Source organism: Melanotaenia boesemani, chromosome 7 (genome assembly GCF_017639745.1).
Source record: "Melanotaenia boesemani isolate fMelBoe1 chromosome 7, fMelBoe1.pri, whole genome shotgun sequence".
Lineage (NCBI taxonomy): Eukaryota > Metazoa > Chordata > Actinopteri > Atheriniformes > Melanotaeniidae > Melanotaenia > Melanotaenia boesemani.
Window position 1 is genome coordinate 17,268,992 of NC_055688.1, and position 14,473 is coordinate 17,283,464.

At 41.4% G+C, this 14,473-nt stretch overlaps 1 protein-coding gene across 1 annotated transcript; it reads right to left on the reverse strand.

The window, feature by feature from the left end:
• Nucleotides 1-233: 233 nt before the first annotated feature.
• Nucleotides 234-7,458, reverse strand: LOC121643056. Its single transcript, XM_041990254.1, has 15 exons — nt 7,291-7,458; nt 6,484-6,641; nt 6,126-6,339; nt 5,904-5,979; nt 5,092-5,342; nt 4,667-4,741; nt 3,805-3,878; nt 3,204-3,313; nt 2,815-3,018; nt 2,033-2,119; nt 1,565-1,818; nt 1,258-1,386; nt 1,032-1,172; nt 775-895; nt 234-704 (listed from the first exon to the last, which is right to left on the reverse strand). Exons 1-15 carry the CDS (start codon nt 7,414-7,416, stop codon nt 487-489), a joined length of 2,238 nt encoding a protein of 745 aa, XP_041846188.1. The 5' UTR covers nt 7,417-7,458; the 3' UTR covers nt 234-486.
• Nucleotides 7,459-14,473: the final 7,015 nt, after the last annotated feature.

Genomic DNA, 14,473 nt, shown 5'->3' on the forward strand with positions numbered 1-14,473 from the left:
GTTTCTCAGGATAGGTAGTGTGTAACTATGTGGTAAATTGTGACTGATACTTGTAAGCAAAGCTGTTAATAGTCTAAATATTGATTAAATGGCATTAAAACTGAAAATGCAATAAAAGCCAAGACAACCCAATCATTTAAAACACTAACAGCTTTAATATTAAACCAATCAGTGTACATGTTGAACATATTTTCAGTCATTTTAAAACACATTTTAAATATTTCGAGTTATGCTGTTCTCTGTAATTCTTTGAAGAGACGCATTAACAAGTGATTTAACAAAAAATCTTTTCCAAAGACCATTTGATTGAAGACAAACTTCAGGATATGGTAGGCTTGAATCTTATTTTTAACATTTCAAAACTGACTCAGCTTGAACCTTTTGTAACACGAGCCATATTTGGATCAACAATGGGGATGGGCAGGGGGCCAGCACGGGAAACAGCCATGCAGCCATGCAATAGGCAATGTTGTGAACCAAAAGGGTTTAAATTAGGCCAAAACCTGTAGCATAAGTTCCTATGCAGCTATCCACATGTTTGGAGAAAACACTGTACTCATGGAAGTTCCCAGGAACACGCAATGTAGCAAAGCATGTGGAGGATGACAGATAGTCTGCCTTGACTACCTCGACTTTCATCTGGCCAGTAGGGATTTCCCACCCGACCCAAAACTTCACCAGCTGGCTGAGCTGGAGTGGAGTGGCTGCAAGATATAATAACAATAATAATAAATATGACGTCAAATTTAACTTAAAACTAAATAATAAACTTGCCTGTTTCAATAAAAGTTCTCAAGAATCCTGCTATCTCATTCTGGACCCTCAGTGTGTAGGGAGCATCATCATCATCATCATCACTGTCATCCCCTGGCCAAACAATGTGACTGAGAACTGCCTTAAAAGGAAGAAAATGCAGAAACAATGTCAGATTACTTTACAAACCTACCAAATACTGAAGTTACAGACATTTGCTTCAATTAAACATGGACTTGTGTACATTGACACTGATCCCAGTTAAGGCTGGGCTGTACCTGGACAGTGAGAATGCTTTCAGCATGCCGGGGGAAGATGATCGGAGCAGTTTCAGGCCTGTCTTGGAGCAGATTCCACAGTCTGGTGTCCTTTAGTCCCTTCCTAATTTGCTTTGTTTGCCTAATGGTTCGTCCAATCACCTAAAGAATTTGACAATAGTTTTAATGGAGACTTTGGGTCATTTAATACCAAGTTTAGAAAAAGAAAGAAATGAACAAATCTCACTGCATGATGGAGTAACTGTTGGAGCAGCCATTTACGATTTTCTGTGTTAACAGGTGGCAAGTCCCAGGAAATTGCAAGAGTGTTAACTTCATTCTTCTGCTCCTCAGACAGGGGTTTGTCTCCATCAAGCTTAATTAAAATAAAAAAATAAATAAAAATCACAGTTGCTAGTTTAAATGTTTGCCTTAATTTTGATCATATTTGCAGGGTTTTATTGTCCCAGCAAAAAGAGAGGACTAAACTAACATCCATGAACAGTCATGTGAGAAACGCTGACCAAGGCTTTCAATAAGTCAGTATCATTTACCATTTGGATTGTTGTTCGTATGTCAAGATCTGGCACATCTTCAAGCTTTACAGTGACAGTATCTCTGTTAGCATGCAGAAGCATGTGAACAATTGCATCACTGAGCCCATGAAGACGAGGTCCATCGTTCAGGAATGAATGCCCAATCATTCTTCCCGCCACCAGAAAGAGGTCACTGTCAACCAAAATCCGAGATGTACAGGGGATAAGGTGGTCCTGTTGTCCCTCAAAAAGAAGGGTTGTGTCAGCTACACCTGTGAAATAGCAAAAAATCTAATAAATAAACTGTTTGGGAGTTACAAATTTCAGGAGTCAAACAGCTCTTAAAATATAAAAGACTTTTAAAAATGCATCATTTATAGATCACTATAATTCTGTTCTGTTACAGTCATGAATTTGCAATTGTGTCAGAAAACAGAAGTAAGTAAGGAAGAAAGAAATAAAGAAAGTTAGTTTATGGAAGCATACCACTGTTTATGTTAAAACCATGCTGCAATTTTAGCATGGCTAAACTGAGAAAATGTCTTTGGACACCAATGCCAACAGCTGTGTCACCTATAATATGCAGCAGAGAAAAAACAAAAAGGAAAACAAAGTCATTATCCTTAACGCAAGATTCACAACTAGATACTTAATTTAAGATCAACAGTTTACAATTAATTTGATTAAAAAAAAAGTATTTAAGTAAAGGCCACAGCTATGCTAATTTCATAATTACATGAATTACAAGAATGTTAAAGGTTCCATATTATGCAAAATTCACTTTCTAAAGGTTTTCTAACGCTCATGTGTGTCCTCATAGCCTGTGTATGATGCCAAAAGATTAGAAAATTCTGTATCCTCTCTCGCTTGCTCCACTTGTTCGCGAATGTGTGCTTAAACAGGCAAGTCTTAGATCTTTCTCTTTTTTCCTCACAAAGGAAAATGACCACTGTATCTGGTAGTGGATACTGCCTTTTATTCCTGGGGATACCCTCTAAAATCACAAAGTGGGCACCAGCAAAACCCAGATCTTCTCCCAGAGAGGGGCGTGGACAGGCACCACTCATGAACATTTAATGATTCAGACACAGAAACAGCCTGCTCTCAGTAGAGCTCACTAGAGCCACTTTTGGAACAACTGAAATTAAGGACCAGGGCTGAATTTGGGGTAATGCACTTTGAAAAAACTGTTGTTGGACCTCTGACACACATGTAAAATTGTTGAAAAAATGTATAATATGGGACCTTTAAAACACAAAAAGTATTACCTTGTAATAAACAGTGAAATGGTCTGGTCCAGTCAATCTTTGGCCTTTTGTAGAAGGCAAGGATGTCACGACTTTGGGAAGTTTGATCATCACGGATGTCAATGCTTGCCATGATCGGGGGTTCGTTCTCCTTTTCTCGCATTAGGTACTTTTTAAACAGTGTAGCAGCTTCTTGGGGAGAACTAACATTTTTCCAAAGTTCAACTGAAGAAATATACAGGAGACAATTGCAAATAGACAACATTCCTGTTAGATATTTTATATTAAGTCAAAATGTCAAATTCTTGTACATTTTAATATATTAATATATTGTAAGATATTAAACAATATCTTAAACACATTTTAATCAGATGCTAGTAAGCCAGATGTCCAGCTTATTTATCGAGCACCTTCATGGCCGGTGACTTCACACAATGATGCAGCACTGAGGTCGTCTCCATCGCTGCTCAGTGCAGCTCCACCTTGTGGCCTTGATGTTGTTGGAAAGTCTTCCATTACACTTTAGTACAATGGAAAGAACAATTAGTAAATAAAAATGTATTGCTAAATGAGTATTGGATAGCGAGGTGGTGGTGCATGCTCAATAAGTAATCAAAGCAATTCACTCACATATTGGAGACTTTGACACTGATTAAATGAGAGTGCACATTAGAGATGCGAGATATAGAAGATCCCATAAGATGGGAAAGATTAGGATGAGTAAATCTGTGTGAAATCCTAAATTCAAAAGCTACTAAAACATTTTACAAGGTGAGATTCAGATGGTTTGGGTATATTGAAAAATGAAATTATATATATATATATATATATGTGTGTGTGTGTGTGCTGCCAGGCAAAGAAACAGAAATGAAAATATGGAATAGATGATCCATTGTCATCCAGTTTTAACCCTTTATAGGGTAAAAAAAAAAAAATAAAAAATAAAAACACATGCATGTATCACCTGTGTTTGATCTGTTTATTTCCACTTGTACAGTAAAATGAACTTACCTTTCACCACATGTACTGGCATGCAACATTAACACCTCTCTGGAAAATTGCTTGCCACAAACAGGACAGGAAGGCTGAGGAGAAAACCAAAATTCAAATTAGTCTTCTTTAATAACTTGAAGTATGCAAAGTGGAGTTGATTCATATGTTAGACAAATCAACACAATAGCGGATTCTGTGAAGTAAAGGCTGGAAAACACCAGCCTTGAACGACACAAATCCAAAATTATTTTGCATTAAAATCTCCTTTACCGCCAGGTTTATAAATATTACCTTAACACGGGCCTATTTGTTCTGAAGTCAACAAATATTTAAAGCCATAATGACAGACAGTTCTGATATTACAAAAAAAATACCACCTGGTCATTCACTGGTCAACAGACTGGTAGTGTAGTACACAGAATTTTTACTTTCTGAATTTTGCTGAAATTTTTTCATGTTAAACATTAAAATTATACATTATGATTTTAATTAGGATAAGAAAATTACAAGTCCCAGGTTAAATTCCACAGTATCGTACAACCATGCTCCCTGCTGATAGACAGCAGGATGGACCCACATTGCACACTTTTTAAAATGTAAGATTACAATCCGTTTGAGCTCTGTTGGAAAACAGTTGGCATACGCTAACATGGTATACACTAGCCTGGTATATGCTAGCCTGCCTGCTATTTTCTGGACATGATCTCAATTATCAAAACAGACATTGCAGCACCAAGCTTTCTACTGGTGCTAGGAAGGGTACGCAAAGTCTGGAGTGATCCCACACTTTTATTTTTCCGGATTAAGTGATTAATGATTTTCATTTGATTAAAGACGAATGTGCAGATATATTCCAATATTAAATTTTGAATGAATTTACCTGGACTTGAACTTCTGTAGAAATAACAGGTTCTATGTGTGGTGCCTGTTCAGGGATGTCATCAAAGTCAGATTCCTGAAAAATGACAATTTTGTGAAAACTTTTCCATAACATGTACTGTTTACCACAAGGTTTGTACATTTTGTAGTGTCTTTATCAAGCTTATACACAAATCACAACTACATATACAAATATAGTATAAACACCCTTTTGTAAAGTCTAAAAAATTACCACATATTAGAACATTTTTCTGAAACAGCATAAGAAATAAGTTAATTTTAAACACTTCTATGTTTTAATATGTCCTTTATTTAACCAGAAAGGTGTTGTATAAATACAAGATCCCTTCCTTCTGGTCATTTACTGCATAGTATAGTTATGTTACAGCCATACTTAGTGGTCTATATTTTTCTCCGTGAACTTACCTGTCCACAGCTTTCAATGTGATTAACAAGTAGTTGAAGAGGCATATTCAATCCACAGTTCTTGCACTGGGACTTGGGCATTTTCCTGAACTCTGCAGCATCATGAGGAAGAGGTGTAGTATCAATTTCTTCCTGGAGCGGAACAATGTAAAGCATGTGCTTCCCATTGCTGGTGGCCATCTTCAGCATCTTTGACGTGTAGCCCTGCGATCCCTGAGCCACAACAGACAAGTTCCTCTGTCCATTACCACCTTGGATGTAGAAAACAGACACGAAATTAAACCCATAACACACAAAAGCAGTAAACATGCAGTCAATATTGTAAATTGCATTAATTAGAAACATCGATCTGGGTAGCGACCATAGATGGTATATAAAAGATGGACAGAGCCTCCGTGACGTCACCCATAGGTTTCTGAAGAGCAAAAGTGAAGCTCATTGGGCGTTCCAACCGTCGCCATCTTAGTAGCATCAAGTGTCTCCTTAATCCAGGAAAATCCAAAATTGGGCAAAGAGGTGGAGCTGAGAGGGAGACTGTGAAGGTGGGGTGGATGATTGACACCCCATCAAACTCTGAGCTGCCTGTAGCTAAGAGACAGCCCCTAGCGGATGAAGGGGGAAGTGCAATTTTTTGCACATCCGCATAGGCTTCACATTTTACCAGCGGAGGTTGCCGCTTGATAGCAACACTACAAATTGAGATATTTTTTACAAAGCATTGCATTCATATAAGCATTTCTGCAGTATAATTTTACGAAACTTAAATTTAGTCTCCTTTATAAGTCATCTAGTACAATTAAAATGGTTGTTACCTGCAGATTTATACAAAAGCCATCCTCCGGTTAGGGTCTTCATTTTGGGATATTCACCATGAAGAGCTTTGGTGATCTAGGTTAAGAAAAAATACATAAAGACTAATGTGATAATCCAAAGATCTGTCTGATAAAATCCAAAGATCTCACTAGGGTATTCCAGGAGATGCAATTTCCAATTCCTGTCAACAGACACCAAGAATCTAAGACCAAGAAAATTACCTGTTCATGATCAGCATTATCAGCTATGCCAATTGTCCGTCTTCCCAGTCCAGCTTGAAGGAGCTTTATTTCGTTTTTGGGAGTTTTTGTTGTTGAACCAGGCAAAAGACAGAAACTGAGCTCTACATGGCGAGCTGCTGGTATGACAACGCTTGGTGCTGGAAAAGGTCGCTTTCCTCTGTTCTGTCTTCTTTGAAACATTGCTGGAAATGACCTAACATTCATTCAGTAATTTATTAATAAATATACAAATGGGGAGAAAAAAACAACAAAAAAACTAAAATCAATCACAATATTTAAAAAAAAATAGAGCCAAATGGGCATTAATAAACTTGCAGTTCAACAAGTTGGCACATACCTTTGCATTTCCCTCAGTGTGTTCTCTCTGGTGGTCTGTGGGCCGGCTGGTGGCTGACTACTCTGTCTACTTACAGTTTCACCCCCCACTTCTGACCGGACATTAGATAGAACATCAACAAAGCTGCGTATAGCTCTCTCTACAGCAGATTTTTGTTCCTGTCGAAAATACACATACATCTACATAAATACTAGCATGAAAACACCATCTGAAACTAAACCAGGTGGGAAAACATCAAACCCTGACCTTTATTCAGTGTTCAGCAGATTGTAACTGTCTAAGTTATTAATAATTAGTGTTTCTGCATCATAACGATAACTCACTTCTGTCAGTTGATCGTGGTGAGGATGTTCCTCTATATTGTCTTTTCAGACATGTTTTAACATAACTTTACTCGGGAGAAACCTGAAAGGGCACATGAAAACAGTAGCTGGGGCTCTATTAACATGGCCGACCAAGCCCCGGTGACGTTAGGTGTTCAAGAGGCTACGGTGCTAGGAGAGGCCACTTCTTAGCTAATTGTAAACTAATATTTAAACACACTTTGTTGGATAAATTAAAAATGAACGGTAAACTTAATAATCGTTATCACGCTCTTCATTTAACGGGACTATTCACAGGAGTTTAAAAAACATCTTCAGCCTGCTTTGGAAAATCGGTTTTGGCTACAGTCTTTTCTGCAATTGATCTTAAAAACTGTACAAGGACAACTTGGTTGGAGCGATACTAAAACAACTGAATGCTTCAATAAAGTTGTGACATAAAATACGAACTTTTATTCCAGCAATATTTAAAATTAGAACTCACCGGTGTAACAGACGTACTCGCGCCTTCGTCCATTGTTGACACTCTACTCCCCTTTAAGAGTCTGCAGCGGTGCGGAAGGACAGGAAGCCATCTGCGCTCTGATTGGACAGTTCGATTTGTCACCATCCAATCAGATAGAAGTGTAAAGATAGAGACATAATTCGCAACCGCAACTTCAGAGGCTCGCACGCAGTTTGGTGCTTTGCATCTATGAACAGGGTTTTCGCAAAAGAACTTTATTTTTCCCCCCACAAATACAAATCTTTTTTACAACCACCCAAACACCTTTTCTGCACATTTGCACACTTAATTTTACAGGCAGATTGTTTTTACAGGGTGACAAGCTTGATTTACAGACGCAAACTCTGAGATTATGTGCAAGCATTCATTTACAACTGCAAAATCTTTATGACTTAATATTGAGCCCATAGGTCTGCACATCCTCCTGAGATCCGGCCCAGGTCTGCTCTTCATCCAAGTCGTCTTTCAGTGATCCAGCACAGGTCTGTTCGTCCTCCGAGTCTTCTTCCAGAGACCCGGCCCAAGTCTGTTCACAATCCTGGTCGTCCTCCAGAGATATGGCATCAGTCTGCTTGTCCTCCAGGTCTGCCTCCCTCCAGTGATCTGGCCCTGTCTGTTTGCTATCCAGGTCGACCTCTAGCCACCCGGTGCCAGTCTGTGTGGCTTCCCAGCCATCCTCTTAAGAGTCCTTCCCCTGCCTTCAAACCTCCAGTGCCCTCTCTATTGTCATCTTGGCCTTCCAGCCATCCTCCTAGGCTGTCTGAAATCTGGCCCTGGAGGGGTAGGATACTGTCACGCCCTCACTTGGTCCAGCCGGGCACCACAGCCACCACACTCCAGATTACTCATCAGTCACACCTGTGTCCTGTTAACTCACCCTGCTTTATATACCCCAGCACCAGGCTCATTCTTTGTCAGACCATAACCTACGCACACATGGACATGTTCTCTCTCCCCTTCTGGCTCCATGGTTCCAGTAACCCCAGTCAACTCCACCGTTACCCACCTGTGTAAGATCAATCCTTGCAGTTTGGTATTTATAATAAAGTTCTGTTAATCCTTCTTTTGTCTCTGTGAGGTCCATGCATAACATGAGGAATTAATGGTTGAGTAAAACTACCTGCTGTACCTCATACCTGACGAATGCTGCACGTGTGTTAAATGAGTTAAAAATACTAACACAATTAATTACATGAACTGGTTATTAGTTTTGACAACCCTGTTTTAAATATACTGTTTTGGCCATATTTAATTTAGTCTGTTTTGTTACGTTGGACCAGACAGGTGATGGTTTCTGGACCCACAGTGCAGACACTGAATAGCCAGGAGGCAAAGGATGATTAAGTAAAAGGATTTTAATGCAGACGTGAAATGAACAGGAATCCATGTTCCAAATCCAAGGACCAGAGTGGTAAACTGCAGACTGGACGGCTGAGCAAGCAGGCAGAGTCAGACGTGAGGCTGGTTGGAGCCAGAGATGAGGAAGTTGATCGGAACGGGGGAAAGCAGTCCAGGAGGTTGGCAGGCAGACGGGACAGGCAGGATCCAAGACACCAGGAGTCTAGACACAGGAATGAAGTTATTAAACACGAAACTGGTTTCAACAGAGAAACTAGAAAGGCCACGATATACCAGATGGGTAACTGGAGGATCCGGCGAGGAGTGGAGAAAAGCCTGGTGTTTAAATACTGTGGTGGTGATGAGAGGATGAGGTTCTGGTGTGATGATCTGCCCAGGTGAGATGATTGCTGCTGCTGCTGCTGCTGCTGAAATCTCCAGGTAGGAAACAAACATGACGCACAAGACAGACAGAGGGAGCCAGACGCACACACTAGGATAATCTGGGAACACATATACACAGGGGAGACAGACAAGGACCCTAACATGTTTTCCGTATTCTTTGCCTTAGTTCAATTAAGGAATTTGTGCTCGGAAGTCATCATTATATTATCATGATTTATGGACCTTTATTTGTTTTTTTCTCTCTCTCTTGCTTTGTAGATATAAAACACATAAGAAGAAATGAGAAATAGGAAAATATAACAAAAGTCTCAGGCCAAAAGGAACCACAAATGCAACTTCTGATGTTTTTGTGTATGTAAGTACATTTTCATTAAAAAGATCCTTTCAATTCAAATACATTTAGATTGTAACATAAAGACAGAAGTTAAATAAAATCTTTCCACATGTGGCCACAGCCCAATAGGAGCTCATGTTTCTGTAGAAACTATAAACACATTTACTGTGATTCTAAGATTGTCACATCCATTATGTCTGCTTTCATCATGATGTCTGCATAAGATGATGTGATGTGGCATGAACTAGACCACATAGAGATCTAGTAAACATAATTTGTTCTCAGATTCAGACAGGACTGAACACTGCAGGATGTCTCCTTGACGGACTGGATCAGAGACTTTTGGATGCTGGAATACCTTTTAAAGACAAATAAGTCATATTCCAAGTATTATTAGTCTAGTCAGTGAATGAACAGGGATATATTCCCTCATCTTCTTGAATGGTCTACAAAATTATCAGATTACTATGTTTCTCATAATATGTTATCTTCACTTATGAGAGAGAGAATTCTGGTCTACACACACAGGGTTTGTATTTCTCTTCAGCATCACAATTAATCTCAGAGGATCTTCTGCATTCTGCTTCTACAAGTAAAAGCTTCTGGGGATCTTCTTAAAGGTTTGGCTTGTGTGGGAGGCACCCAGCAGGAAAACAAACACATTCTTGTATTGTAACATATTCTTGCATCTCTTTTGCTATGAGGTTTTTAAATGCTAATGACAGTGCTTAATATACTGTTCTATTCTATAGTCATTTAGTAAACTCTTTTCTCCAAAGCATGTGCATGTACATGTATACATGTATATATTTACGTGCAGTATATGCACACAAATACATACAGATATATGTGAAACTAAATAAATAAATAAAATCAAGGACAATATACAGTGAGGAACACCCTGCTATTTTGCAAGTACTCCCACTTTGAAATCATGGAGGGGTCTGTAATTTTCTGAAATTTTCATTGTAGGTGCATTTCCACTGTGAGGGACATAATCTAAAAAAAATCACAATGTATAATTTTTTTAACAATTTACTTGTATGACACAGCTGCAAATAAGTATTTGAACACCTGAGAAAATCAATGTTAATATTTGGTACAGTAGTCTTTGTTTGCAATTACAGAGGTCAAACGTTTCCTGTAGTTTTTCACCAGGGTTGCACACACTGCAGGAGGGATTTTGGCCCACTCCTCCACACAGACCTACTCTAGATCAGTCAGGTTTCTGGGCTGTCACTGAGAGACACAGAGTTTGAGCTCTCTCCAAAGATTTTCTATTGGGTTTAGGTCTGGAGACTGGCTAGGCCACTCCAGAACCTTGATATGCTTCTTACGGAATCACTCCTTGGTTATCTTGGCTATGTGCTTCGGGTCATTGTCATGTTGGAAGACCCAGCCACGACCCATCTTTAACTGAGGGAAGGAGGTTGTTCCTCAAAATCTCACAATACGTGGCCCCGGTCATCCTCTCCTTAATACAGTGCAGTCACTCTGTCCCATGTGCAGAAAAACACCCCCAAAGCATGATGCTACCACCCCCATGCTTCATAGTAGGGATGGTGTTCTTGGGATGGTACGCATCATTCTTCTTCCTCCAAACACGGTGAGTGGAATAAAGACCAAAAAGTCCTATTTTGTTCTCATCTGACCACAAGACTTTTTCCCATGACTCCTCTGGATCATCCAAATGGTCACTGGCAAAATTAAGACGGGCCTTGACATGTGCTGGTTTAAGCAGGGAAACCTTCCTTGTCATGCATGATTTGAAACCATGACGTCTTAGTGTTTTACCAACAGTAACCTTGGAAACGGTGGTCCCAGCTCTTTTCAGGTCATTGACCAGCTCTTCCCGTGTAGTTCTAGGCTGATTCCTCACCTTTCTTAGGATCATTGAGACCCCATGAGGTGAGATCTTACATGGAGCCCCAGTCCGAGGGAGATTGACAGTCATGTTTAGCTTTTTCCATTTTCTAATGATTGCTCCAACAGTGGATCTTTTTTCACCAAGCTGCTTGGCAATTGCCCCGTAGCCCTTTCCAGCCTTTTGGAGGTCTACAATTTTGTCTCTGATGTCTTTGGACAGCTCTTTGGTCTTGGCCATGTTAGTAGTTGGAGTCTTACTGATTGTATGGAGTGGACAGGTGTCTTTATGCAGCTATCGACTTCAAACAGGTGCTTCTAATTTAAGATAACAAGTGGAGTGGAGGTGGACTTTTTAAAGGCGGACTAACAGGTCTTTGAGGGTCAGAATTCTATCTGATAGACAGGTGTTCAAATACTTTTTTGCAGCTGTATCATACAAATAAATTGTTAAAAAAAATCATACATTGTGATTTCAGGATTTTTTTTTTAGATTATGTCTCTCACAGTGGACATGCATCTACGATGAAGATTTCAGATTCCTCATGTTCTTGTCCCTGTGGTGCCTAGCCTTGGTGTTGGGTTGGCGTGGCCCGCGGTGGTTTTGCTTGGAGCGGTCGGGACCCGTCGGGTTCCTGGGTGGGGCTCTGCTGGGGGGAATGGGTGGCCCTTGGACCTGTGGGGTGCCTACCCTCCATGCAGCCCTCGCCACGGTGCCCAGTGACCGCTGGACCTACTCACCGTCACACTGGGCTGCCCGGTGACCCTGCCCCGTCACACCAGGGGGGCTCCAGTCAGGGGGCCCCTCTGCTCTGGTCCGAGTGGGCCACTGCTCTGTCTGCTTTGGCTGTCCTGGGCTTGGTGCTCTGTGGACCTGCTGAGCATTTGGGGCCTCGGGCTCCCCCCATCCCCCGCTGATGCTTCTGGGTGCGGCGTGATCATGGCCCCCTTGCAAGTACACATTTCCTCCTTGTTGCATGGCCACACATGCATGCTAACACATGCATGCTCACAAACGTGCTCGTCTCTCCATCAGCTTCTCACTAGATGTAGCTGATGTTTGTGTGTTGGTACGTTTATCTGCAGGTACGTTTGATGACTATTGTAATTTTTCATATCATCATCATCCTATTTTTCTTTTGGTATCATGTAGTACTGTGGTAGTTTATATTGTTTTTTGTGATATGTTCTAGGCAGCCTAGACAACTGTTATTTCTACATTTTAATCCTATCCTTTTCTCCCTTTTTTTTTCTCCCTCTTCCTCCATCTCCCTGTCAGGTTAGGCACTGACATATAAAGACTAAAGAAAATAAGATTACAATAAAAATAATAAAAAATATCAAGGGCAGCCATGTATATAACATGTCTCCCTTGGTAGAGCAAATCTGTCAAGCAAAATATGGCACACAGACCACCATTCTGTATGTTAGGATGCTGGACAGGACAGGGTAAGAGAGAGAAAAAAAAAAAAGATTTCAGATCCCTCCATGATTTCTAAGTGGGAGTACTTGCAAAATAGCAGGGTGTTCAAATACTTATTTTCTTTACTGTATATATTTATATTTGAAATGCTGTAACTCTTCGACCTTTTACGATATGTAATTCCACTGGATACAGAAAGTGCAGCTTTGCAGTGATATGTGTAACATTAGGATAGTGACACAGCTGCCACCTCAGCTGCATCTAGTTTTAAAGGGCTTTCTGTATCTTACAAAATAAATAATGTGAAAGAGCAGTATAAAACGGATTAAACATTGATAAGCTGTGTTACATAAAGGACAGCAGGATTGTGCTAAAGGTTTCAGTCTATAACAGAATTCAGATATTTTTGGAACATGGCTATTTGAAATTTAATATACAGTGGGAGGTGAAGACTCCCTTTAAAGAGAAATAAAATATATAAATATTTTTGGAACATGGAACAAAAATGTTCTCTAGTCAGCTTATTGAAATACACACAAACATTTTAAATTGTCAATTGCATTTATTTGCTAATTTGCTCATGTCAGGGTCCTGATTGGCAATATAACCAGCCTGCCTGTCCTCAGTCAGTGTGGAACCTTAACCGACGCACACTAAGAACTCACCCCTTCTCTGCTCCTGGTTCCTTGTTTTCCCACCGACTCCAACAGGTCTGTCTTTGTAAGACCATTCAGTATATTTATGTTGCACAATAAAGAGGGGTTAATCTGCCTACATCTTGCGTTACAGAAGGTTCCACCTACTAAAAACATGAGTCGCAAGAGGAGAGAGGAACTTCCCCTAGCTGGCCCACTTTTTTCTGATGAGGTGGAGATGACACGATGCACCAAATGATAGCCATTCAGAAGAGTGGTCCTGAATGGTCTCCTTACCAGGGCTCAAGGCTGGCAATTTGGAGGACTCCAGCCTCCAAGTTCTCCACCCCGGAGCCGCCATCACAGCCACAGTTAGCCCCGGTTCTGCAGCCGCCTACGCCTGCTCCCCGGTCAGCTCCAGCTCTACAACGTCCAACACCACAGCAACGGTCACCTCCGGCTCTACAGTGTCCGACGTCACAGCCACAGACCCAGGCACCCGAAGACTGCTCCCCGGTCAGCTCCGGTTATCCCACGTCCGACGCCGATGCCACGTCTTGTCCCTGCTCGGCCTCCGAAGCCTGATCCACGGGCTGCTCAAGTTCTGCCTCTGACGCCTGCGCAACGGTCTTGCCCGGCGCTTACAAGTCCGAGGTCAGCTCCAGGGTCCACGCAACCCCTGGAGGTTCTTGTCTCCGAGGAGGTCAGTGGTATCGGCGCTCCTCTCCAACCAGTGGTTCGTGTCTCTGAGGGGGTCGACAGTCGCGATGCTCCTCCCCAACCAGTGGTTCCTGTCTCTGAGGGGGTCAACAGTTGCGACGCTCCTCTCCAACCAGTGGTTCCTGTCTCTGAGGGGGTCGAAGATCGTGTCGCTCCTCTCCACCCAGTGGTTTCTGTCTCCGAGGAAGTCGAAGGTCACGACGTTCCTCCCCTGCCCCCTGCCAGGGACGCCAGTCTCCACACGGGTCTCTGAGCGAGACGCTCCTCTCCGGACCCTGGTTCTTTCCTGCTTATTGGTTTCCAGCGTCGAGGTGGTCACAGCACAGGAAGCTCCTTGCCTGTTACCTGGGGACTTTTCTGCCGAGGAGACTCTTCCCTTGTCTAAGCGACCTCCTGGTAGCCCGCCTGAACTAATGACTTGTGCCTATTTTCCAGAGCTCCAGT

Excerpts from the sequence above, each read along its gene's own strand:
- LOC121643056 (XM_041990254.1), bottom strand. The coding sequence starts at position 7,416 with ATGGTGACAAATCGAACTGTCCAATCAGAGCGCAGATGGCTTCCTGTC. Across the intron at positions 4,742-5,091 it reads ACATTGAAAGCTGTGGACAG|GAATCTGACTTTGATGACAT; the intron begins GTAAGTTCACGG and ends GTCATTTTTCAG. Across the intron at positions 1,819-2,032 it reads TGGTTTTAACATAAACAGTG|GTGTAGCTGACACAACCCTT; the intron begins GTATGCTTCCAT and ends GCTATTTCACAG.